The sequence below is a fragment of the Necator americanus genome, chromosome I, assembly GCF_031761385.1.
Source record: "Necator americanus strain Aroian chromosome I, whole genome shotgun sequence".
Taxonomy (NCBI): domain Eukaryota; kingdom Metazoa; phylum Nematoda; class Chromadorea; order Rhabditida; family Ancylostomatidae; genus Necator; species Necator americanus.
In genome coordinates, this window is record NC_087371.1 from 36,353,513 (window position 1) to 36,380,139 (window position 26,627).

A 26,627-nucleotide genomic window follows, 5' to 3' on the forward strand; every position below is an offset into this window, starting at 1 on the left:
GCGACTAAATGAACGAACTGTCAATGGACTGAGCCTTGACAGCATGATCGGTTCTAAAATATTATTTTTTAAATAAAATTACATTCATAATATACATACATAATTAAAGGACGTTTATAAGCGAAAGAAACTACATTGAAGGATCATTATGAACAATTTCCAGCTCTGTTTCTTGGAATGGCAGAGGAAGGTATTTACAGTATACGGTAATTTACCGAGGAAGATGAGAGAAAGAAGAAAGGAACAAGAGCTAATTTTGAAAAAAACCTCAAACATAAGAAAACAAGCGAATACTCCGAAAAAGTTTTGATTTTGATGATGTAAATATTTGATTTGATTTTTTGAATTTATATTTTTTATTTGTTTCATTTCTTATTGTATTTTTAAAAATTTATTTTTAAATTTTGATGTAAATAAATACAATGTGAGTTGCATCCAGGTGAACATTACCATTCCGAACGTATTGCCGATATTGTGTTTGTAAAACTAGTCAGAAATTACAGAAATTAAAACAAAATAGAATTTATTTTTATTTCAATACATATTTCTTGCTTACTTAATCGGTGCGGTGATTTTTATAGCAAAAATATCCCAGAAGTTAAAGAAAAAAGCTTGAGGTTAACCTATTGTCAATATTATGAAATAAAGATGAATGGATTATTCAAAATATCACTTTCCAATTTCTGTTTCTCTTTCATATTTAAATTTGTTCGTTTATAATGCGATTTACAACTTAAATCCGTTAAAATTAATCTTTTGATCTATTCAATTATATGGGTCGTTTCGCACCGTATCAAGGTTAGATGAAGGCGATGGCTACTCTATCCTGCCATCTTTGCCCAATGCACTCGGATTACACTAAAAATAACCTCAAAATCCAACGATTGTTGCCAAATATTTCTCTATTTGTTCTGATGTTTGTTCCTCCTCGTCTACGATTCTAAACAAAATGTGGGCGCCGAAGTGCTCCGATAGATCGTGGAGCAAAAATCGTGGTGCTCACGGTATACGTCATTGAAAAAACAAAACAAAATAGTGAAACTGGAAAAATAGTGAAGCATTTGTGGGACTCCGTTTACTTTTTTATAGTCGTAAGAATTCTCTTTTCGCGATTTAACCGTAATTTCGGTTAATTTTAGCCTTAGTATGGAAGAAAAGTTGTCGCTGTCATTTTATTGCAATACTTCTTGATGCTAAGTCTAAGATGATTCACTTTGACTGTTTATCCTGTATACAGTACAGTAGAATACAGTAAAAGTACAGCAGAAATGTACAGTAAAATAGTTTAGCGTGGGCATACTTTGCAGCATGTGAAGATCATCAAAAGTTTGCTGATGCTGCGGACGCGGTGCGTATCCATGCTTTTGCAGACGTGACACGTCATTAGGCGCCACGTAGAGGAAAAAGAGGGACAGGGCTGTTACCTCTTGCCGTTTTTTTTTTTGAAGAAGCTAGAAAGAATTGAATGTGATCGTACTAATATTCGTAAACGCAATATCCCTACCCATCTATCCGTGGAAACATCCCGACATTCTCAATTTCGTGGCACAATGCCTCTAACTACACACAGCTTATGAATAATTAATTATTTTGTCAATTATTCAATTTGTCAATTATCTTTCAATTATTCAAAAATATGTTAGTTTTCTCATTTTATAAATTTCAAGTTAAATTCGGTGTTGTTACTGTTCCCGTTTTAGCACATAACTTCGAATAGAGATTTCTCAATTTTTTTTAATATCTGCAACAAAAAAAAATCGAAGCACAGTATCTTTCTTCGGTTTTAACTGCTGTTATGTGATTGTTCATGTCCCTTACCACGTTATCGTAGCTCGAAACCAGATAAGGACCATAATTGTAATTTCCAGGATACTAAAATTTCAATGGACCGGGAAAGCGATAAGGACCGTGAGCAGAGCGACCGCAGTAGTGAACAAGTACAGAATTTTACCTAGGTTTCTTACAAATAATCTAATTTCGGTTTGAAATTAATTTATTCAAGTAAAACATAACAACTAATAAACTATTAAATTATTTAATAAACAAAGTATTTTTTTAGTTACTAATACCACTTAATTAAAATAGTTAGTTTTTTTTTAATTAGGCTAATTAAAAACCGAAAAAAAATCGTCGAGAATAGTGTTTGACCGCCGACGAAGAACGATATCGTTGGCTGGCCGTGATAAGTGGAAACGTGCAGTACGTTACGTCGACGAGACGGCGAGACATCCGTGTTTCCACGTTGTGGACTCGGAACGGTCTTAAACCCGCAATGTTGACATTTAAGACCGCTCTCGGTTCTCGTAATGAGCAAAGATCGAAATGTTGTGATGTTGTTAAGCAAACAAAGGACAAGATTCCTAAAAAGAGGAAGAGAGGAATCCTGAACCGTAGAGTAGAGAATAAAGAGTTCCACCTTGCAACAATGAAGAAGAAGATCAATGTATCGTAATGTAATCGTTAAAAGAAGGTCCCATTTTGAAATTTTGGAAATTTTGGAGCACTGCACGTAATGATTGAGTAGTTCAAAACTGCAGAAAACTTGTACTTTTCTCTGTAAATATACATTTTCCTCATTTCTCAACTTTTTCACGTTTTTCCTCCTTTACAGTAATTTTCCTCTTCCAAAGTTATTCGTCAAAATGACAAACCTAAGACTATGGCTAAGACTGCTGCTGTTTTCAAAAACACTAAGAAGTATTTGTGCCAAGAACGAACACCTATCGATATCGTGTGGCTTAGCGGATGTACCGCAGCACAGAACTGCTTATCTACAGATGATTTTTTAAAAGATTTCCACTCCTTCCCATCTCAACGCTGATAAAAGCAATCCGGAATGATGTTACAATTCGATCGCGGGATTTCAGTAATTCGTAAAAGATCGGAAGCGATCCTGGGATTTATGATTCGATCAATGGAAATCGAGAACCACTAGTCATTTTTTTTATTAGAATTCGTAAGAAGTTTCTGAAAATTCGGTGGTTTTTGGCTCTATTTACGTCCGTTTTGAGATTAATGTAATTGTGACAGCATAACTTCTATGCGCACCAGTAAAAGATAAATATTATTTATTTAAATATTAGAATAAAATAAAATGAAAATAAATAACTTAATAATAATAAGAAAATAGAAAATAGAATAATAATAATTGATAAAATAAAAGTAGTAAATAATTAATAAATAAGTATATAGATAAAATAAACAATGAAAACGATGATAATGACTATAAATCAAGCAATAATAAAGTAATAATAAAAAAAATATTAAATATTAAAATATAAATATTAGGTACTAACTCAGATGCTGTGGGCCGCTACTAAGTGCCGATTCTCGAGTGTTTAATTTTTATTCATTATAGTTATTTAGGACGGTTAGAGGCTACCGGCACGATCGATCGGAGGTTCGAATCCGCCCTAGTGCTCACCAAGCCTTTCATCCGTCCGGGATCGATAAATTCGCACAAGACTTGTCTGGGAGGATAAAAACACTGACTTGACCCGTCGGCTAGCCCCTGCAGGTCATTCGTACGGGGCCAGTTACACGTTCGTGAACCTCAAACGATTCTGAATTGAGCTGAACGTGGTGGCGGGTCTTAAGCGCATTGATTAACGCCAGAAACTTTATCCTTTATAATTGTTTATTTTCCTATATTTTCCACAATTTCTTCACCTTACGATCGTCATCAAAGAACTCTGTGCTGAGTCCCATAAATATTGGATAAGTATTTTGAGGAGGGAAATATTCTTGAGAGCCGAACCGAGCTGCTAAGCTCCCAAGTCTTTTTGTGTTGTGAATACGTCATTGGCGCGGTCTCCCTCAAAGACGTTCGGCGTTCTCCTTGCCGTTATTCCGAAATCCCGTGCTGACATCCGCGAATTATTGTCGGTGCTTTGAAAATGTCTTGAAAAGTGTCATTGAAAAAATAAAGTGCAGACAATTTCCTGAAATTTGTTGTGAACTGTTGTTAGACTCAAATTCTTGATACGTGCATGTTCAGCTAGGTTAACTTTCCAGAATTTTTAGCGGATCGTTTTGGCGCAGTGTATTTACGAATAAATACAAATACAATACATAAAAAAATACAAAATAAAATAAATACAATACGTAAAAGATAATAACCTATTATTTATTACCTATTTTATTATGTTAATTTTAAATAATCAATTTTAAACAACCTGATAATTTCATCTTGATAGAAAAATCCAATAGAAATTTTGAAATGCGCAAATTTTTAAAAACGATATTTCAATGATAGATACATATTATAATAATAAGAGTGAGGAGAGTAATTTCCCATCTTTTGAAGAGAGTTCATGGCCGCCTCACTGACGCACGCGTCGATCGATTATGCGTTTTTAGTTCTCTGATTTTAGGAAGAGTTAAAAAAATGGAAAGAAGATGAATCAATGAACCAATCACTATGCGATGGGACCACCGCCCCTTTTTCTGGATCAGCCTCTTAAGAAAACATAGAGGGAGTCGTCGTAGAGTATACAATTTATATTCAATATATTATTAAAAATGATGTGTTTCTGTGGCGATATTCCTCTATTTTTATTTTATTTATTCATTGAAAAAAGAAAATTCTATTTTTTAAACGAATCGTACCGATAAAGGAGAAAAATAACTTTTTTTATAAGAGTGTGTACTACTTTCTAAGCAGAACCAAGATTGTTATTGATCTTTATTCTGGCTAACGTTTCTTTCGGTTTTTTTTTAATAAGAATTTGAGAGGTTCCACCAAAAATAGATATTGGGTCCCATTTCTTTTCTTTTTCTTGGATTTTTTTCCTGTTTTTTCTCTCCTTCTGACTTGTTTTTTTCTCTAGTGGTGTATATGGAAACGAATAAAAACGAAAAAAAAAAAAAGATTGTAAGTGTTCACGTGAATTTTTTGAACATCACCTGACTTCGAAAAAAAATTTGTTTTATCGCCGAAACACATGGGAATTGTTAAGAAAAAGAGCAATGATTACTTGAGCGGATGAGGTATGGAACGGGTGGACGACTGGGGTTGGGAGTTGTTTGGAACGCGCCTGCTACTCGGCGATAAACAACATGTGTGATAACGGCTTGAAGAGAACGAGCGGTGGAAAACGAGCGTCAAATTCAAAAATTGAAAAACATGTTGATTGAGTGGAAAATTTTTCGGTACTTTATGTGAAAAATTGTGGAAAAATATTCATTCTAACGTTTCATTATTAATTAATTCACTGTACATACATACACAGAACAAACTGCTATTTTTTGAACGAATCCTACGACGTGTCGTATTGAAAAAAATTGGAAAAAATAGCCTCTATCGCCTCTATCTATAGGTGTATGCTGGATTCTAAACTCTAAATGATCCAAGATGCCTCGCAAAGTGTTGACTCTTCAGAGGTAGTGCTTTGATCGATTAGAATCGATCAAATCTCATCAGATCTGCCTATTGCAAATTACGGATCCTCCTCCTCCTCATACATAATCCAAGCATGTGCTTGCTGTCCGTGTAGCGCTTCGTTGCGGTGCGTCGGAATAGTCAGCTGAACGTCTGACAGTTACGGAATTCTGGAAAAAAAAAGGAATTATTGGCGCTGGTGAGCATGAAGTATAAATTGAGATGTGACCTCTAATAGAAGGAGGTATTTATTTACATAATAGGGCTGAAAACGACATGAAGCACGATGCAGTTGCGTAAGCGGTTGCGCTCGATGCGGTGCGGTGGAGATAGCGGTTCAGGATCAGGTAGGAACTGCAGCGATGGCAATGGTCCCTCTCAATTTTTCACCACTACGCTCCGCCGCATCGCATCGTACGTACGCAATTGCACCGAACTTCATGTTGTTTTGACCTTACTATAACAAATAAAGTTAGTTTTCTGAATTTTTTATTAGTTGCTGTGTGTTAGATATACATGTTTCTTTAGAAAAGTATTAAACATTTGAAATTTTGAGGGATTAATTATTTTTCTAGGAAATGTTTTAAATGAGCAGAAATTTGCTAGTCTAGGATAGTCTTTGAACATTATCATGTCTCAAAAGCGTGTAACTGGAATTTACGGCTACAGTCGGCATCGAACATGTTCACCCGAACTGACGCGACGCGTCCGCAGCAAAGCGAAGCTCTGAGAACCCTTTCAGCGCAGTAAAAATGCGCAATTGATTGACGGATGCGTCGAAGGGGCGGGACACCAGCGTCTCCGCCCCAACTTCGCTGCAGATGCGTCGCCTCAACTATAATAATAGTAATAATACTATAATAAATACTATAATGATATAGCAGAACAGAATTGAGGGCCACTGTATTTATTGTACGACGACTCCCTCTATGTTTTCTTAAGAGGCTGTTCGAGAAAAAGGGGCGGTGCCAGCGCATTGTGATTGGTTCATTCATTCATCTTCCCTCCGCTTCCTAACCGTTCCTGAATTCAGAAAACTGAAATCGCAAACGGAACGACGGGTGCGTCAGAGAGGCGGTCATGAGCTTTTTTCAATAGATGGAAAATTACTCTCCTCACTCTTATCATTATAATATCTATCATTGAAGTATCCTTTTTGAAAATTTGCGTATTTTAAAATTTCTATTGGATTTTACTCTGTTGCTTCTAAAATTATGTTTACAGATTCAATAAGGTGCTGTGGAAAATTTTCTCAAAAAGAAAACTGAAAAAAATCACCTTGTCAGATGCCGGCCTTGATGGTACTTCGAATTCTTCGATACTTTTCCCAAAAGCTCTTTTGTCTCTGAAATCATACATATGGACTGGATTTTTAGTAACGTCCATAGAATTTAAATCAAAAGCTGTATTTCTACGAAAAAAAAGCTGCCTTGAATGGACAAAGGGGTAAGGAATAGATGAGAATATAGAAATTAAAAACAAAAACACATTTTTTAGCTGGATTTTGATATTTTATAATTTTTTTTGCTGGGTTTTGCTTTTCTTTTATCTTTGCTAAAAATTTGATTTTCTTTTGTTTTTTGCTGGATCTCGTTTTTCTAATTTTTTTTTTTGTAGAAAAAAGTTCTCTTCAGGGGAACTGCGTGAAAAAAAAAGAAAATACAAGAAAAAAATCAATTAGCAGAACTAGAAATTGAAAAAAAAAACAACAACAAAAAAGGAAAATTCTATAGTATCGCAAAACAGTCAAAAATGATAAAAAGTAGAATTAAATTTGATCGGCGCACCACTTTACCGCTGTTTTTCGATTTGATTATTATTTCTTTCTTTCTTTATGTTTTTTCTTTTTTATTTTTCCTTTTTTTTGTGGGAATAATAGAGGATCCTAACGGATTTAGGACTCAGACAGAGTATTCCGTGGTCCAACACTTTGATTTCAATTTGATAACACAAAAAATCTCACCTCATGTACCTCCAGCAAGCAATTACGATACTCATCAGCCAAATTTGCAATAAAATAATAATTGCGAATGAGATCACCATCAACCAACTGACATAATCTGCAACGTGGTCGAAAAAAATCAACTGATCTCAAAAAACTCAATCACCTCAGATTCGTGCGGTGATCCCTTTAAGGTCCCAACAGCAGTTCATTTGTCGGGATTACTTGAATAGGCTATGGTATGAATATATACTCTACTTCTTGGGAATTGAATTTGGAACAAAGTCCTGGTAATAGTAACGACGATGAAAATCTACTTCAAACTCACTCAATTGTTTATCTTCCTGAGAACTAATGGAATGTCCATGTGTTCGAAGAAATGAAACGGCTGTCGTACGATCACCGAATAGCGAAATATATAGGAAGGCGACAAAAAACACCATTCCTGCGGCTAAACCGGCTCCCTAAAATTGCGATGCCGATGTTAACGTTGCTGCATGCATTCTGTTACCAGTCAAAATTAAATTCTTAATTAAAAATTTAATTTAAAGGCATCACTCCACGAATCTGAGGTGGTACGGATTATTTACGGGATCGTGGATTATGGAGAGGAGGGTGATTCCGTCCATTTCTTCCCGATTGCCGTAAAAAACGGCCCGGACGCTACGGCTTCGAGTGATCCGGCGTGCTATTTTCTACAACGTGTTCGATTGGAGCGCGCCAGTCTTGCGTACGCGCCGCATCTAATCCGTACCACGTCAGATTCGTGGGGTCATGCCTTTAATCGCTAGTTAATTTATTACAATTATCATTGTCATGATTAAATAATCAATAATAAAGTTAAATTTAAATTACCTGTAAAATTAGGTAAGGTATCAGCAGCGCTGCTCTCTCAGTAATTAATGAGACTAAAATAGTAATTGTGATCCCAGCACCTATGCCGAAACGAACCGCTACGGTGACCATGTCGTACTGTAAAGGATTCTATAAGTGGTGTAACGTTATTATAATCGGTGCGTAGCCCGATGAGCATGATGCCTCTTCGATTTGTGGAGGGCAGAGAGAGAGAGAGAAAGAGAGAGAGAGAGAGAAAGAAAGAGAGAGAGGAAAGAGAGTGCGTGTAAAGCAAACAAGGAGAGTGCGTAGCGGCAAATGCGCGCGTCGCGTTCACTCGGTTGAACATAGTTCTCGCCGACTATGAACATGTAAGATGGACGAATACGCCGGCTTCAAGCATTTACCTTGTCTAGTCTTGGAGAAGCAGCTAATCCACCAATCACCTGCCACATATCAAAAAGTACGGTGATACTCAGGAGGGCAACAATTATCTGGACTCCTGTCTGGAAAAGAGGTTAATTTATAATTTATTATTATACAATAATATATAAAAACGTACCATAGCGTGCATATGTCCACAACAACACTTGTATTTCTGATGATTTGGATCGAAAGAAGCCGGCAGAATACCGTAACCGTCCCATAGATGACTGTCATGATCGTTCAGCTCACAAATTTCTTCGGAAAGTGACGAGCCACTCTTTAGTTTTGGTTCGTTTTGTGACATCGGTAACTGGAATTTCTTTTTTTTTCTGAACTGGAGAAGTTAAAGTAGTTGCATTATCAAAACGAGAACTGTTCCCCGAAGCTCATCACAATCATAGGCATGACATCATCTGTTCCAAGGGATTTCATTTACTTGGTCGAATGATAGAAACATTATGATTCTGAGATGAAGATCAAAATTATACATTTTAGGAAGAAAAGGATTAAATGATAGGTGTAGCTGTTTAAAAAAAAGGAGCGACTGAAAATATGGATGAAAGCAACGAGAACATTCTTGGACGTGGTCCAAAAAAATCTAAACAAACAGGAGTATTTTACATAACGTATGTGTAAAAAAAAATGTGTAAAACTTAAGCATAACTGTTCCACTTACTGTATTTTATTTGCATAAAACATCCCAGGATATTCCAATGAAGAAAAATGAGAAAATATCAGAAATTGATGTGAAAAGGGCCGTGCTATTTCCATTTTCATCATTCAAACTGAATACTTAGTGGGCTGGGTGTGACTTTAAATGAAGAAGAAAAAAATTGTCGATCGTTTCCCCGAAAAATTGCGGAATATTTTGTCGATGTGTGTGATTTTGAGTAACGAAGCGAAAAATTCTTTGATCATTTCCTCATGTTTCCGTTCAGAGCTCGGACCTGGACCTAGACTTAACTGCGTGTTCTAGGTTCTAGTTTTCCTCTCTCAAACTATTCACATGAAAAAATCTGCAGGTAAAATTAAGTGATTAAAATTAATTAAAATAGATGCCATTTAATTTAGAATTCAAGTGTAATTCAGAACTCCATCGATACCATTCAATTTTGTTTAAAGTAACTGGAATTGAATTGCTTGGACACAGTTCTAAATGGAATAGTAAACAGAAGGAAGCGTTTACAAAGGTATTTTGTCGTTTATACTCGGAAACATTAAGAAACTGAGTTAAAATGAGGGAAATATCAAGCAAGTATGAAAAGATGATCGTGTATGATCTCATTAAACTGAGGTGTAATGCTAGTTTAGGCTCACCTCTGCTGACCAGATGGGACTGCTTCCTAAAAAAATCCACAAACAAAATAAATTATTTGATATTACACTAGCAATATTATAACAATAAGACTGCAAAAATATGTTAGGAAAAAATCATGCGGTTAGGAACGAGTAAAGTATCAATGTTGGTAGGTTTTGAAAAAAAAATTAGCGTTGTCCCAATAGGAGGAGGTTCAATCGTCGTTTTCCTCTTCGATAGAACTGGTCCTCGACAGCATTACCGTACTTTCAGCATCACAGCGTTATCGAGAGATATGGAAACGAAAAAAGAAGTACAGGGAAGGTATGGAAGTCTAAATAAAATACAATATGTTTTAATATAATATAATAATATAAAAATAGGTACAATAAACAATAAATATGATAAAATAATACGATAAATATGATATAGTGCAATACTATCGCATTTGAATATCCCAGTCCACAAAACCACAACCGCTACAATCGTTAGAAAAAAATAGAATTTTTTTTTGAAAAATATTATCAGGGCTTTACTTCTCCTTCTTCTTCGGTTTTATGGATATTGAAATATTCATGAGATGACAGTTGCGAGGATTTGAAAGAACTTTATGTCTAAAATAAAATACAAAGAAAAAAGAAGCAAAAATGAAAGAAAGAAGAAGATTGTAGAAAGAATTATCATTAGTGAAGAAAACCGAGAAGCTTGTGTGCATGTAGTAAACAAACAATCGCCGAAATCCACATAAACACTAAGAAATAAGGATCGAAGTGGTCAAATGTTTGCGATTTGCAACGCTTAGGATAATTGTTGACGTGACTATTTTATTACGTTAAATGCATGGAAAATTGCCCCTGCTTGCTCTATTTACTCATTATTTATTTATTTATTTACTCATTATTTTCATTGTTCACTAGAGAATTACCTGAAATCATGTGCTTGCTCCGTTTTAACGAACGAGGTAGGTGGGAAGGGATTTTAATGATAGGCGAGAAGGGATATCCTAACTCGTTCTGGAAGAACCTAGCAGCCGTAGGTGGAAATTTTCACACATTACGTACATATGTATGTAAATAAATGCATACGTATGAATCATAGAGTGAGTAAAAGAGCATAATTTTCCTCACTAAGCAAAAAAAAAAGAGCTAAAAAAGAAAAAGAAAAAGAGGGAAAAGAGGAAAACCATCCTAGGATTCGTCCTTGGTACTCACTTGATTCAACTAATTTCCGATTATAGGCTTCCAGAAGCACTTGGAAATTATTGATGAAATGATTCTGAAAAAAAAATGCATTAATGTAAATAAACTTGAGAAAAGCATTAAAAGTCTTACATATCCAGGAAAAGCAGGAAAAATTCCTGCATATCCAGTTGAAATAAAGAATTTTGCAAATTTTCCTTAAGGAAATGAGTCTAAGGAAACTAATTTTACTTTAAGAAAACATTATAAAATTCCATTATAAAATTTAAGAAATATCGGGTTCCAATTAAAGACGATTGTTCATTGCTACACATGTTGTGTAATAATAAATAAAAAATAATGAATAAAATAAAATAATTAAGCATAAAAAATCAATATAAATGCTATAATAATAGTAATAATAATAACATTTAATACTACAAATTTATTATTATTATTATTATTATTATTATTAAAATTATTAAAATCATTAAAATTATTATTATTATTATTATTATTATTACTTTAATTTGTGATCTCGTGCATTTTCATTTACATTTATTCGAAATTTCAACTAAGCTTGTATTTACCTAATAGTGCAAGAGATATGGAAGAATTTTTTTGAGGATAGAAATTTCCGTGCACGGCGCCATTAAAAATCGTTAACGAGGTCAAACCTTGCGCTAAAATTTAAAAAAAGTATTCATTGAGCTATAAAATCTCTAATAACTTCCGCCAAATAATTTCCTGCTATGTTTTAAGCTCTTGGAAACATGGAAATTTGCTTCCAAACATTTCTACCGGAAAAAATATCTCCCCTTTTCAGATGCAGCTGGAATTCACATTCCTGCAGTTCTCTAAATGTGAGAAAAGAGATCCTTAAGGTCCTTAAAATACACTTTTTCCATAAATAATGAGAGAGAGTGGATTATAAGTGCACATCTGTTTATTTTATGAACAAAAGTGTTGTAATAGAAATAAAGCGATATGAAGCTGTCCTGAAATAAGCTGGTTATTCCAGAATTTTATTGATGTACAACGCTTTGGCTATTGTTTCATCATTAAAGTGTTAGCTTTTTTTTCGACACGAAATTTCGCGCGTGGGAATATTGATAGACCGAGAATTCAGGTTATTTTCTTACGCATAAAGTTGAGTCAAAACGACTTGGCTCGTGGTGCAATTAGGGACCTAATGGGACCCTCGTGCAACTTTGAATGAAGCTAATATGGATCGCATTATTATTATTATTATTATTATTATTATTATTATTATTATTATTATTATTATTATTATTATTATTATTATTATTATTAATAATTATTATTATTATTATTATTATTATTATTATTATTATTATTATTATTATTATTATTATTATTATTATTATTATTATTATTATTATTATTTATCGCAATACGTATACAACACCCTCATAAAACCTACTCTTTTGGTTTTTCTTTTTTTTTGTAAATTAATAATACTTGAAAAATGGAATATTTGACACATTTCCTGGATATAAAAACTACAGAATTCCTCATACATCATCAATAAATGCTAAATTTTAAATCTTCTGCACATCTAACCCCTTCACTCACAAATTTACCGCACTTGAGATTCCACTAAGTCGACATTCTGTTCTCAATTTCCTCTTAAAGACCCGATCAATCATAATTTTTGAGCGCGCTACATAATTCACGTCAAACCAAACGGATCCCACTTTGTAAGATCGTTTAGAATCTTAGAATGTGGGTTCACATAAATCCAGAGGAGCTTCTTCATTTACGAACGAATTCAATCCAAAAACCGCCCTTCGCTCGTCTCGTGAGTCGTTATTCAACGTAAATTTACGTGGGATTTTATTTGAATTCGTATTTATGTCCATAATTAAGGATTATACTAAATAAACACATCGGTAAACACAAAACTTGGCGTGCGGTCCTCTTATATCGTTCGTTTGAAAGGTCGTAAACTGAATATTCGTACGTACGTAGAGAAATTTCAGCTTACGACCTTTCAGACGTAGTGGAACAATAATAAAATAATAGTAAACATTAAACACTAAAATATTTATTTATCTATATAAATATTAGATACCAACTCAAATACTCAGGTCCACTACTGAGTGCGTAGTCTCGAGTGTCTACTTTTTATTAATTATAGTTATTTAGGGCGGGTGTAGTATAGCGGTTAGAGGTTCCACTTCCAGCGCGATCGATCGGAGTTTCGAATCCGCCCTAGCGCCAACCAAGCCTTTGATCCTTCCGGGTTCCATGAATTGGTACCAGACTCGTCAGGGAGGATAAAAACACTGACCTGACCCATCGGCTAGCCCCGGCAAGTCATTGTACGGGGCCAGTTACACGTTCCTAAACCTCAAACGACTCTGAATTGAAATGAACGTGGTGGCGCGGGTCCCAAGCGGATTGATTAACGCCACGGACACTTTATCCTTTATCCTTTAACGTAGAGAAATATCTGTATTGTTATGAAGCTTACCTATGACGGTAATTTCACGGAAGGAGGTGGACGGAAGTACAACATCATCGGGGGCAGTCTGTACAATTACGCCTCTTCAAAGAGTTTTTCCCTCCCCTCCTCCTCCTTCTACCCCTCCTCCCCCCGGATAACGAGTTCATTCATATTATATGAATCCGGTGATCACCACTAGTACCTCATTTAAACGCCATAACACATGTTCATCTGATCCAGGAGGGAAAATGAGCTGAGAAACGTGCGATTTCCCAGAAAAGGTCGTACTCATTAGCGATGAATCGTTTTTGCTCTACCGGATGTTGGAAAAAATTACAGCATGCCATTCGCATAATCGTAGAATATATAATGTAATGTATTTATAATGATAATGTGTTTATATTTATATTATATTTAGTATTTATTTGTTTGTTTATTTATTTATATTTATTCATATAACGTATTTATCCGCGCAAATAAGAGTCATTTTGATGAACACATCCTGAAATTCCAAGTTCTGCTGAATAAAACAGTTTAAGACACTATAAAGGATAAAGAATAAAGGGTTTAGCGCTAATCAATCTATTTCGGATGTGCCAACGCGTTCACTCACAATTCAGGATCGTTTGCGGTTCACGGATTACTGTATTTGTACCTGTACCACGTTCCTCAGCTCATTTCTCCATCAAGCATCAAGTGAACGTCAAGTTCCTTGGAGGACGGGGGCGGGGAGGGGGGGGGGGGGGAAGGGCTAGCCGATGTATCTGGTCAGCGTTTTTATTTTTTTTTCATCCCCCGAGACAAGTCTGGCACCAATCTGTCGACGCCGGAGAAATGAAAACCTTGGTGAGCACCGAAGCGAGTCCGAACCATCGATCGATCGTGCAGTCACAGCGGAACCTCTTACCGATTCCGCTACACCTGAATCATTCCCTTTTCACCCGACTATGTATCAAATACATTGAAAACAGTCACAAATAGCACAACGGGACTTTGTTACCGTAAGACTTGTTCTGTAACTGGAATTGTTATTGTATTGTAGAATTCCACTAGCATCTTATAGTAAAAAAAATTAGCATTTTTTTTACAACATTCTAGAAAATTACTAAGGATTTTTTTTAGCTTGTAAACTTTTCCATTTACGCTTAAGGAAAGACTCAGTATTTTAATTTTTAATGACAACCACAAGAACATCTCAATCACTGTTTAGCACGAAATAAAATTCTATGGAGGAAGAATCCAGGAAAAAAACTCAAATGGACCCGAAGATCGCAACTGCTATGTGAAGCTGTGCGAGTAGAAACTTCTGGAACGCGTCTTTCCGAGAAGAGAAGACGGAAGAGAAGACTGAATGAGTCATGATTAGCCAAATTTATTCGCCTAATACCCTGAATGAGGGTACTGCACAGCCAGAAAATCCCTAATCGGCAAATCCGCTGCTCAAATCTGAATTCATGAATATAATTCAATTTGTCAGCGAACCAGCTATGATTGAAATAGGAAATTGAAAAAAAAACAGTGACACTTTGATTAAGAAAGGAATCCAGAAAATGTTTGATGAGCTTCCCTTTCAGATGCTTCCCTTTTTCTTTTTTTTCCTCGCAGACTGAAGCTGCAAAAGAACGATGAGAAGGAAGACGGAGAGGGTTAGAATCCGAAATTCATCCTAATCTGACTATTTATCTGGAAAAAATTGAGACAATCGTGATTTACTTGAAGTAGCTACAGTTTTTTTGCTCGATAAACTAATAAAGTATTACAAAAACGAATAAAATAAACAATGATAAATATTGCAATAAAAATAGGCCGAAAAATAAAATTGAAAATATCAACGGAACGCGGCATCACATAGTCGGCGTCGGATATGTTCAAGCGGCGGAACGCGACGCTTGTTCGAGAAGCGTCGCGCCCACACCTGTTCGAACATGTTCGATGTTGGCTGTAAATTTTTCTCAATTCGCAATCTAAGTGCACATAATTTGTTAAGGTAGAGCTACGCGCTTAATTTGAAAGTATCTAATCGGATGAGGGAGAGTTTAAATGTTCCTCGAATCCTGGAACTGCAGTATATTTCCGTTTTCGACATCCGGTCCGGTTGCTGAGAAGAATTTTACAAATATTTCTTAATAAATTCTATTTAAAGAAACTATTTTTACTTCTTAGAAAAGCTGTAAAGAAATTGAGAATGTGGTAAGAAATATCCTTAAACGATTATCCAAGCCCCAGGATATTGTGTCCTTGACGAAATAAACGACGTAAAATAGTTCCAATAAACCTTTCTTTAGGCTCCTGAAGACGGCGGAAAAAGCCGAAACGTCACGTTAATAAAGGTTCCATCCGGAAACCTCATCTGCACACACTAATAGAAAACAGAGACGTGGATGAGAATAAACAAAAAGCACCAGATCCTAGGTCTTTTACCCATACGCACAAAAATAAAAATGAATAAAGAAAAGTAGTAGAAATAATAAATATAAGAAAATAAGCATAAGGAGAAAAGAAAATAAAAATAAAAAAGAAAACAAGAAATGAGACTAAGATATGTAGTAATAAATAAAAATGGAAATAATTTGAGTGCTACGCTGTTAGTTGATTTAAGTGAGAAATTTCTGATAAAGCTGAGATATTCTACACCGCGAAGAGGAAATTGAAGAGGGAATTTCTGCAAATTATTCTAATTTTTCTAAAAAAAATCAATTCACCCGCTCAAAATATTTTTCTCAAAGTGAATCGGGCAGATCGGGTCGGGTGTTTCCACTAAATCGGATCAATAACGTCTAACTTTGCGGCAAGCGGCTCCCGGTCGCATTTATACTTTCGTCGCTATCATTTCTGCTCAGGCGAAAACGTAGAAAAAATGTGATTTATAGCACAGAGCACATGGTGGTTGAGCAATCCCGGAAAGGCCGTCAATGAAAAAAAAGGAAAAATGAGTCCTTCTTGGATCATTTTTTTTCCTTCTCCTTTTTTTTTCCTCCATTCCTATGTATGGATTAGTTTATTCCCTCAATGCTTAGCCATCATTTTAGTTCTGAAGATTCCGACAAAGAAAAACCATAGCTACTTAAGAATGTGCTGATTTATGCGCAAATGCAAACTTCAAACTTTCTGGATTGCATTTGGATTGCAATTTTAAGCTATAGGAACAGAAAAAGCGCCTCAACTCGATCCTACATATGCTGCATGGAACCTCCCATGGTTGCTATATTTATTTACTTATTTATTTATTGAAAACACCTGCAGGTGTGCCACAAAACAAAACAAAAAAAACAAGATGGAATATATCGTTGCGGCAGAAAAAAGAAAAAAATCCTGGTCACGTAGGGTTAAGGCGTAGAATACACCGGAAAGAAAAATTAAAGGAAAAAATTACACGGAAAAATTCTAGTGACCAACTAATATCAAGAATCCATACAAGTAATGCTGCACGCTCCCGTCACCGCAGGATGGGTGGGCAGATCAAAGGGGCGTAGGGGATCGATTTTAGGGCAGCGTGTCACGAAACTTTACCCTGAATCAATACACTTGTAGACTTTAATTATTGCAACAAAAAAATATTTAATTGGGAATTAATTATTGGAAATTAAAAATTTAATTGGATAAGTATTATTGAACTTATATTACGTACAATTATGAATAACTTCCGTTCATGTAGAATGTGTCTATTGTTATTGTTTACGAATACAATGAGCCACACAAACAAGGGATTTTTGTTTACGTTACGCAGTGAGAACTTTGTTTAGTCTTTAGACAGAAATTTAGAGTTGTTTGTGTTCTTTTTTTAAACGTTTGGCTATAGATATCGCTTACGATAGTAAGGTGATTTTGGTACATAGTAGGACTTTTGTTATAATTTTTTTTTAAACTTTATTGTCAGTCTTATTTTTTATTGTTTTTATTTGGTGACATTTGATGTTGACGATACATTCAATTTTTTTTTTGTTCACCTTGAAAATGAAGTCAAAACACCTACGCTATAATATGTTTTTTGAATTTGAACAGGGTGATAGTTCTGTGCCATGGATCAAAAAATATGTAATGTGTGTGGTAAAGGACTGCTCACCGATCGGAGGATTAGAAATTGGTTTGTCCAATTCTGTCCTGGAGATCCTGAGAGACAAACCCAAGAGTCAACGCTCACACTTCGATGACGATATTTTGAAGTCAATATTAGAAAAAAATTTGTTTTAAAGGCATCACTCCACGAATCTGAGGTGGTACGGATTCCAGGTGGAGTATTCCTATAGGGGATGGGAGACTATGGAGAGGGGGGTGATTCCGTCCATTTCTTCCCAATTGCCGTAAAAAACGGCCCGGGCGATACGGCGCCGCACAAGCCTGGCGCGCTCAAGTCGAACTCTCTGTAGAAAATACTGCCAGAACGTCTGAAGCCGTATCTGTATCTTCCGGGCAGTTTTTTTTACGGCAATTAGCAAGAAATGGATGGAATGACCCACCTCTCCATGATCTACGATCCCGTATACAAATACTCCACCTGAAATCCGTACCACCTCAGATTCGTGGAGTGATGCTTTTAAGCAACGAGACAGCTAGGAGAGCAGCTCAATACCTCACCATCACAGTAATTCATCATTACAATAAATGTATAGAAAACAAAATGGAAATTATTTTTGACGCAACCTAATACATTGGCAAAAAAAACCCTGGCTACTTAGTACACACTTCCTGGTTACGGTAAGCAAGTTAAGTAAGTTACTAGTACAATCCCTGGTTACTTAATAGTCACAAAGGTGAAGGATATAATGGAAAAATAAAGTAGGAAGAAAAATTGAAAGAGAAAAGTTACACGGGTAGAAATCCCAGTGACCAACCTAACATCAACAATCAATTCAGGGAATCTCGTGGAATCGCGGCAGGCAAGTCGCCAGATCAAAAGACGATCGATCTATTATTACGGATCTATTTAAATTCAGCGATCTGAACTGACGTAGCTGTGGAACCTATGGGAAGATATAGAGTTCGCGGTGTAGATCACGAATATGAGGATGGACCCGCTCAGTTCCCCCCAACCGTCCTGAAATGGACTCGGAAAACCCGCATCCATGACCGAACGGGTGTTCAAAGATCGATGATGGGATCTTCTCAACAGCCCATTCAAGCGAAACCAACGAATAAGTTGCTGAGGGTGGGGGAGAGGAGAGATCGTAACGTAACGTAACGTATTTTTCATATTTATTCTACTATTATTTTTCACTGATGTACTTTCAACATTTGTTTTATACTTAATATTTTTATTGTATATTTATTGTATTATCGCTCATTCTGACGCATCTCGTAGGAACTAAAGCAGTTCCTACTCCCTTTTTCAGGATGATCAGATCAGGGATTCTATCCTGAACTCTACATTCTGCCACAGGGACCCCAACATAGTCATTGCTGCCTTTAAAATACGCCTGGAGACATGTGGGGGAGGTATAGTGAGGAAATTATCAGATGAGACTGGGTTCCTTTGCCTCAGTAACAGCAATGCGTCACCGGATTCCTCGTGAGAATTCGGGATATGATGCCTTTAAGTAATTTATCTTTTTTTTTGATGCTCTCAAAAAAAAAAACTATTCTCTCACAAAATAAATCTAGGAGAGAGAAACTTGCGGCTTCGGGTGCATAAATCCTAATAATTTGTAAATAAGAAAATAATGGCTGGGAATGCTGTCTTCCGAGAACATTGCTTCGTTGCGCGATTTTCCCAAATCATTTCCGACCAAAAGGAAAAAATTGAAATTCGAAATTGAATTCTTTGACTAAAATAATTTTGAGTTTTCCTCTTCGCTTAAACCTCGTTTTCTGAAGATTTCATCGAATAATGTCAACTGCAAAAGTCATTTCTTATAGCTATCCGGGAATTTCCGCCGATAGCTGGGATCAAATGCACGGAGTTTGCAGTTTTTCGGCAAATAGGGTTTGACATCTGCACGCACATCGAAGAAATATGATTAGTTTACAATAGTCCTTGTTTTTCCATACGTTTTAGAAGAATGTTCGGATAATCCCGCATCTTTTGACATGACGTTTCCTCCCATATCGCTGAATTACAAACTATTGAACTGCTATAGTTTTCTTCTGTGCTCACCTATTTTTATTTTATCTTCCTTTTCTCTAAGGAGGGTTATTCCAGGCTACCCATCCAGGTCATAAGATATCCTCCCACAAATCCATAGGTTTTTTTCTTCTCAGAACTGAGAACTTTTGAGAAAATTTGAGAACATATCCCTTTGTAGTGTTAATGTCTTCCAGATTTTTTGAAATCCTTAACTTCAATTCTTTCCCTTTTAGCCAAACTCTGAAAGAAGTCTCCTTCCCTCTTCGGCCAGGTTTATGCATATCTTATTATTTTTTTAAGATCAATTTCTTTAGATTAACCTTCAGTGCTTGATTTTATCATTTCCTCCTTATTTTCTCATATTAGGAAAAGATAGGCTCTTAAAAGGGTGAAGAAGTCGCTAATTATTTAGTGATATAACAAAAAAATATAATTACAGTGACAGATATGATTGATTGTCAATAGAACTCTCAAATAATAAGAACTAAATCTAGAATATTAAAACATTAAAAGTAAATAAAATAAATTTTAAAATTAATATTAAAAGTGAATAAAGTAAATAAATCAGGTTGATAGGCAAGTAAAAATTAAATTTCGTTGGAGAAACTTCAATTCAAACCCAAATCTATAAAGAAAAACGAGAGTACATTGAGGTTGGAAAGGAGTTTAAGTTTGCTCCAGCAATAAAATGGATCCATGTTAAGTCGGATATCTGTAAATTATTCTGAAAAAAGTGAAATAAATAGTCTCTAAAAAAATTATTCAAAAAAAAAAACTTTTCAAAAATTTTTGGATGCTGTAACGGCTTTTCTGACCCGCCAATATATTTGTGTGAAGAAGGAAAAAAGTAATATTGATAATTATTCCGTTTTGTAGCGCTCTACCCTACATTCACATCTTAAAGGACTTTTGTTATTTCCTTCCTACTCTTTTCACTCCTTACGGTCTTTTTTCTCCTATTTCCTACAAACAAGCGGAAACAGGAAGCGGATACAGAAACAGGAAGTCATATCTCGGCTTAACACCTCATAAAACTTCCCACTCACCTATTTATGGTAACGTAATGTTTGAATACGAATAAAAAAGGAAGAGGCGATATGAAATACTTCAAATTAATTGAAAATCTAGGGATGGTATTCAAAACCTCTGGATACGTTTACAACTCAGAGGTAATTCGCTTCACAAGTCCCTACAAACGATGAAAAGAATAGTGAAATTAAACACAGACGGTACTTTGCAATGGTTCGGAGATGTCACCGCTGAAAAACAACTGCTCTGTTAGTTCAAAAACGTTAGGCAGAATAAGGATCAATAACAATCTTGGTTCTGCTTAAAAAGTAGTACATAATCTGTTAGTTCAGTTAGGAAGAGATATATGAATCAGAGCTAGTCTATCCACAGCAATAACAACATCACATCACTACCAGCGAAGTCCCATGTCCCCTCCTTTACTGGTATCGTTGCTCTTGGCACGGCAATGGAAGCGTCGTATCAAAAAACCTAAGAAGTGGGGAAACCTGTGGGAGAATACAAAGTTCGCGGTGAAAATTACAGGTGTAAGAGTGGCCCCACTCAATTCCCCTCAATGGTCCCAAAAAACGGCGTGGGAACAGCGTTTATTCCTACGAGGCACGTTGGGACGCACATCCTTGTACCTTGACTTCAATCACTTCATCAGCCTATTTGTTGGTTTTACTTAAATAGACTGACGCGGAGACTCCAGTGACTTCCGAAGTCTCACTCGTGGACGCGGCGCGTGCACAATGATGAGCCGTCCTTACGTATTTCGTAGGAATGAACGCCCCTTCCCACGTTAAAACAATTAGAGGGAATTGAGCGGTTTTTACTCGTAATCTATACTCCGAACGCTATATTTGCTCACAGTCCCAAAACCTTCAATTTCGATAAGCGCTGCCCTTAAAGAGAAAAAAAAGCTGGTAGCAAAACGAAACACAAACCGGGATAGTTTCGAAAGGAAACATCAACGGTGGATTTGGCCTGGTTTGAGAATTTTTTTCAAATTGCATAGGAAAATAAAATTTGCACATATAGGCATACAGATAAACTCGCAAATCTCACACATTACACAAATATAAGATAAATTTGTTATTTACTTTATTATATTTTATTTATTTTCAGAGTTATATTTCCCGAAAAAAGGTGAAGGAGGCATTTTCCGAAAAAAAAACTTTTTAAAGTTCTAAAATCAGTGTTGGTTGCATACAAAAATTGTAATCTTAGGTTGGCGAGGAAGAGAAAATTATTAATATATGCAGTAGTCTTCTTGGAAAACAAAATGTTGCGTTTTTTCTCATTTATTTCCAAAATAAATATAAAATTATAGGATTAGTGTGCGCTGTATGTACACGGCACCTTGAGAGGTCCGTTGCCTAGTTAACAGTAGGCGGAGTTCATTACTCCTATATAATTCCACAAAAATTCGAAAAAGTGAAATGAAATTCAGCTAACTTGTTTAATTTAATTTTACTTAGAATTTATTGTAAGATCATCGTTAAACTATTATTTCCCGCAAAAATTCTGACTCGAACCCTGGTCAATCTTTATTTTTTTATTATTTTTTTTCATTTTTACAGTTCATCCTCCAATGTTATGCATCGTGTAACCCATAAGTGTAGCCATGTGAACTGTGTTGTAATTTGCTCTCATTGAATTTTATTGGTGTCAATGTCATTCTCATACGAATTTTATGGGAAAAAATAAAATTGCTGCGAACGTCGTCGAATATGACTTCATAAATTGAGGAGGAATGCTTTGAAAAATGAAAAAAAAAGAATAAAACAGTATCCATATATCCAATATCCAACAATATCCTGAACTCTACATTCTGCCACAGGGACCCCAACATAGTCATTGCTGCCTTTAAAATACGCTTGGAGACGTGTGGGGGAGGTATAGTGAGGAAATTATCAGATGAGACTGGGTTCCTTTCCCTCAGTAACAGCAATGCGTCACCGGATTCCTCGTGAGAACTCGGTATATGATGCCTTTAAGTAATTTATTAGATGATGCTCTCAAAAAGAAATATTCTCTCACAAAATAAATCTCCGAAAGAGAAACTTGTGGCTACGAGTGCATAAATCCTAATGATTTGTAAATAAGAAAACATTAAAAATAAGACCAACACTAACACTATACTAAAAAGTAAATAAGAAATAAGAAAACTAAATAAGAAAACAAAATAAGTCACTGGATTCCTTGTGAGAATACATAGGATATACATATTTATTTCCGGATATTCCTATGAATTTTCAAAAAAAAAAGATTTAAAAAATTATTAAATTAAAAAAAAGAGTTTAGAAAAGATTGAGAAAAAAAAGGACGAAATGATTTTAAAAAAACTATCGCCTGGGAACCTGGGGTTGCTACAATCCAAGATGTCAAAAACTGCTGCCTCTGCCGAAACTCACCTGTGGACTTCATTGGAAAAAACATAGCAACATTTCTGGTGTGCTGCGTTTTTTTTTTGTTTTATGGCATACCAATGGCCGTTTTCAATTAAATGAATGAATAATAAAATATTAAATTAGCACATAATTGGTCTAATGTAATGCTTATTTAATGAAAGGGGCAGGTGCAGCGCAGCCCAGAAAAAAGTCGTGCTGTGGCTGCACGATCGACAGTGGGGTTCGAATTGGGCCCCCGTCCCGACCAAGCCTTTCGTCCCTTCGGAGAACGGATAAATCGGTACTAGACTCGGCTGGGGAGGATAAAAACGCAGATTTTACCCTATAAGCTCGCCCACGCAATTTATTCTAAGGCTGCACACGCGTTCAGAAACCTCAAACGAACTCTGAGTTAAAGTCGGACGTGTACGGGCGTATCCCCTTAGGGATTTAGCAATGCCCTGCCCTTTATCATTTAATGCATATTAAGAAAAATATTAATAGTAAAAAATTACTTGTAAAATGATTCATTAGGTGAATTTTTGAATTCCTCAAAAATTAAATTTTTATCTCTTCTCAATGATTCGTAAATTTTCATATGGATGGTCCTGTGCTTGTTCAACACATCTATTTTATCATGCATATATGCATTTCGTTGATGTGCAGTGGAATTTTTCAAAACAATTGTTTTTTTTTCGCTTTATTCAAAATTTTATTCCATTTTCTAATTAATAAAAGTGCTCTCTATTTCATTTTTAAATACAATATGTAAATATTGGTTTAGAACTAACAGCAATTGAATAAACATGAAAAAATTAGAAATGCTACCTTGCGGAGAAAGAAATGTTCTTTCAAATAATACCCTAACAAACGCTAAAATTTTCATTGACCTAGTTTAAATTTTTTAAGAAAAAAAACGCTATACATTCTATACTGCATCCAATTTATACATAAACCTAATATGTACAAAAATCAAGTGAACAGAATTTACGTGCGCCGTATGGTGACATTAGCGAATGTTCGAGGTGGACACTAAAAATAGAATGTAGAGAAATTCGGGGAAAATATTTCCAAATCCAGGAAAAAATGAAAAAAAAACAAATATAGGAAGGTAATATGAGTAGGTAAATGAAAAATTTATCCTGAATACAACTACTTTGAAGCCTTAAACTCCTATGTTTTTGCTCGACGAAAACAACAACAAACACGAAAACATCGTGAAAATTATTGCTGTGAGATTAAAGGAATCACCTCAAGAATCCGAGGTGGTAAGAGTTTCAGGTGAGGTATTCATATACGGGATCGTAGATTAAGGAGAGGGGAATGATTCCGTCCATTTTTTCCTAATTGCCGTAAAAAACGGCCCGGAAGGTACGGGTTCGAGCGTTCCGGCGCGCTATTTTCCACAAGGAGTTCGATTGGAGCGCGCCAGCCTTGTGCGGCGCCGCATCTTCCGGGCCGTTTTTACGGCAATTAGGAAGAAATGGACGGAATCACCCCCTCCCGCTCTCCATAATCTACTATTCCGTATAAAAATACTCCACCTGAAATCCGTACCACCTCAGATTCGTGGGGTGATGCCTTTAACGGAGGGAAGTGAGTTGATGTTGGTTTCATATGGTAAAAGTGGCTTCATTCAACGATGCAATGCGCCCAGATTTCTAGGATAAATTCCCAAAACTAATTGATGACTCAGCTAATATTTTCTAGAAACACATCGTTCACGTATAACAAAATTAATTCTCAACAATATTAAATAATATAAAGCAGGAAGTGAATAACGTCACTGAAAATATTTGCAGCGCAGTTAGAACACCTGCTCCTATTATGTGACATAAAATAGAGAGCAAAGAAGGAAGGTGAACGGTTCCATCTCGGAAAAAAAAAGTTTTTTTTTCTTTTCCACACGTATTTTTTATATTATTCTACTATTATTTTCATTAATGCACTTTGATTATTTGTGCATATTTAATATTTTATTGTATATTTATTGTATTAATGATCCCACATATTTCTACATAGGTTTCTTATGCTTAGTTTTATAATATTTTAATAAAATATTACTTTTGTCTTTTTTTCATAGTGGTACATGGCGATAATCTTGTCATAGCAACCATACAGTGAATTATATGCAGGAATTTGTGGGGGTTTTGTGGAATTTTCCACAGGATTTTCAGGATTTCTTCCCTTTCAGAGGATTCCCAGGGATCACTTCGGTAATGGCTAGGAGGTGTTCACAAGCACCACGGTGAAAATTCGCGGCTCCTTCTCCAAATCCAGAAGGAAGAGTAGCTAGTAGTCCCTGATAAACTTGAGAATGGAGTACAGCACCAGGATTGTGAACTCTAACTCGGATTGTAAACACACAAAAAATATAATATAAGCAAAAAATAAAAAATAAAAATAAATAAATAATATAATAAAAAAATTTATATTTCAGCCTCTTTGGAAACTTTTCAGAACAATATTTTTTAATAACAGTAATTCAATGTGACAGAAAATAAGGATATATTATTATTTTTAACCGCGGAAAGAAAAAAATGCTTCCGTCCGCGGGAGAATAGAAAGATATGAGCAGTGTACGGGGAGGGCGCCGTTACGATTTCACTTGTCCGTCAATGGTTGAGGAATTTTCGTAAAAACAACTGTAATTTTAGCGATACACCATGGATATGGACGGCCAGCTATGCCTGAGGGCATTCCTGCTATGTAATTGGAATCGGATCCGAACAGCTGCAGAGATCGAAGAATTTCTTGAAATAGTTAAATATATATATATATATAATGTTATTGTGTTAATATAATATTATAACAATATTTTTAATAAATCATATATAATAATACAACTATTTAATAGTTCGAAAACAACTATACAACAATTTTGAATGGTTAGCAAAGCTAATCTTTGGGTACCGATCAAGCTAACGAAAAAAAAATTGATTCAAAAATTTAATTTAATAAATTAATATAAATCAAAATAGATATTACTATAAAGAAAAGTTTAATAGAAATTTGCTGGGAGGATTTTTTTGCCTGAAATTCACCGTTGAAACGCAAACGAATCTATTGGAATCAATTGATTTTCAAAGCGGATGGCTAACACTGTCGGAAAAATTGGGTGTTTAACAAAGTAGGGGGGAAAAATGAGCCATAGAGCATAAGAGGTCATGTCTTAGGCGTGGAGATGTCTCTCCAAGCAATTCAAAAGCCTGTTCACATCCGTAAAAGGTTATATTGTACATTTAATGGAAATAGCAAGGAATTTTTCACTGCAAGCTGCTATCTGGAAATAAAAATTTATCGAGGATAAAGGATAAAGTGTCTGGCGTTAATCAATCCGCTTTGGGGATGTGCCAGCGCCTTCACTTCGATTCGGAATCCGTTTGAGGTTCACGAACACGTGTCCAGCACGTAAAATGAGGGCTTGTGAGGGCTAACCGATGTCTCGATTCAGTGTTTTTATTCTCTCAGACAAGTCTGGTACCAATTTATTGACCCCGATGGGATGAGGAGCTTGATGAGCACTAGGACGGTTTCGAACCGTCGCCCATGCAGTCATAGCGGACCTCTTACCAGCTGCGCCACATCCGCCCCCGCCAATGGAAATTTACTTACTTTGGAAAAAAACTACTACT

The 26,627-nt window shown here is 35.6% G+C and overlaps 2 protein-coding genes across 3 annotated transcripts; one reads left to right on the forward strand and one right to left on the reverse strand.

The window, feature by feature from the left end:
* Positions 1 to 5,438: 5,438 nt before the first annotated feature.
* RB195_007967 (uncharacterized protein) lies at positions 5,439 to 8,886 on the reverse strand (the record flags this gene model as incomplete). Of its 2 annotated transcripts, none has more annotated exons than XM_064181891.1 (7): positions 5,439 to 5,525; positions 6,659 to 6,725; positions 7,344 to 7,440; positions 7,651 to 7,786; positions 8,178 to 8,294; positions 8,564 to 8,662; positions 8,719 to 8,886. In XM_064181891.1, 7 exons carry the CDS (start codon positions 8,884 to 8,886, stop codon positions 5,439 to 5,441), a joined length of 771 nt encoding a protein of 256 aa, XP_064038645.1. The 2 variants fall into 2 exon arrangements, with proteins under 2 accessions (XP_064038645.1, XP_064038646.1); XM_064181892.1 differs by having other exon boundaries at positions 5,458 to 5,550.
* A 3,386-nt stretch (positions 8,887 to 12,272) lies between these two features.
* On the forward strand, positions 12,273 to 12,494 carry RB195_007968 (uncharacterized protein; the record flags this gene model as incomplete). Its single annotated transcript, XM_064181893.1, has 1 exon — positions 12,273 to 12,494. One exon carries the CDS (start codon positions 12,273 to 12,275, stop codon positions 12,492 to 12,494), a length of 222 nt encoding a protein of 73 aa, XP_064038647.1.
* Between the last annotated feature and the right edge of the window lie 14,133 nt (positions 12,495 to 26,627).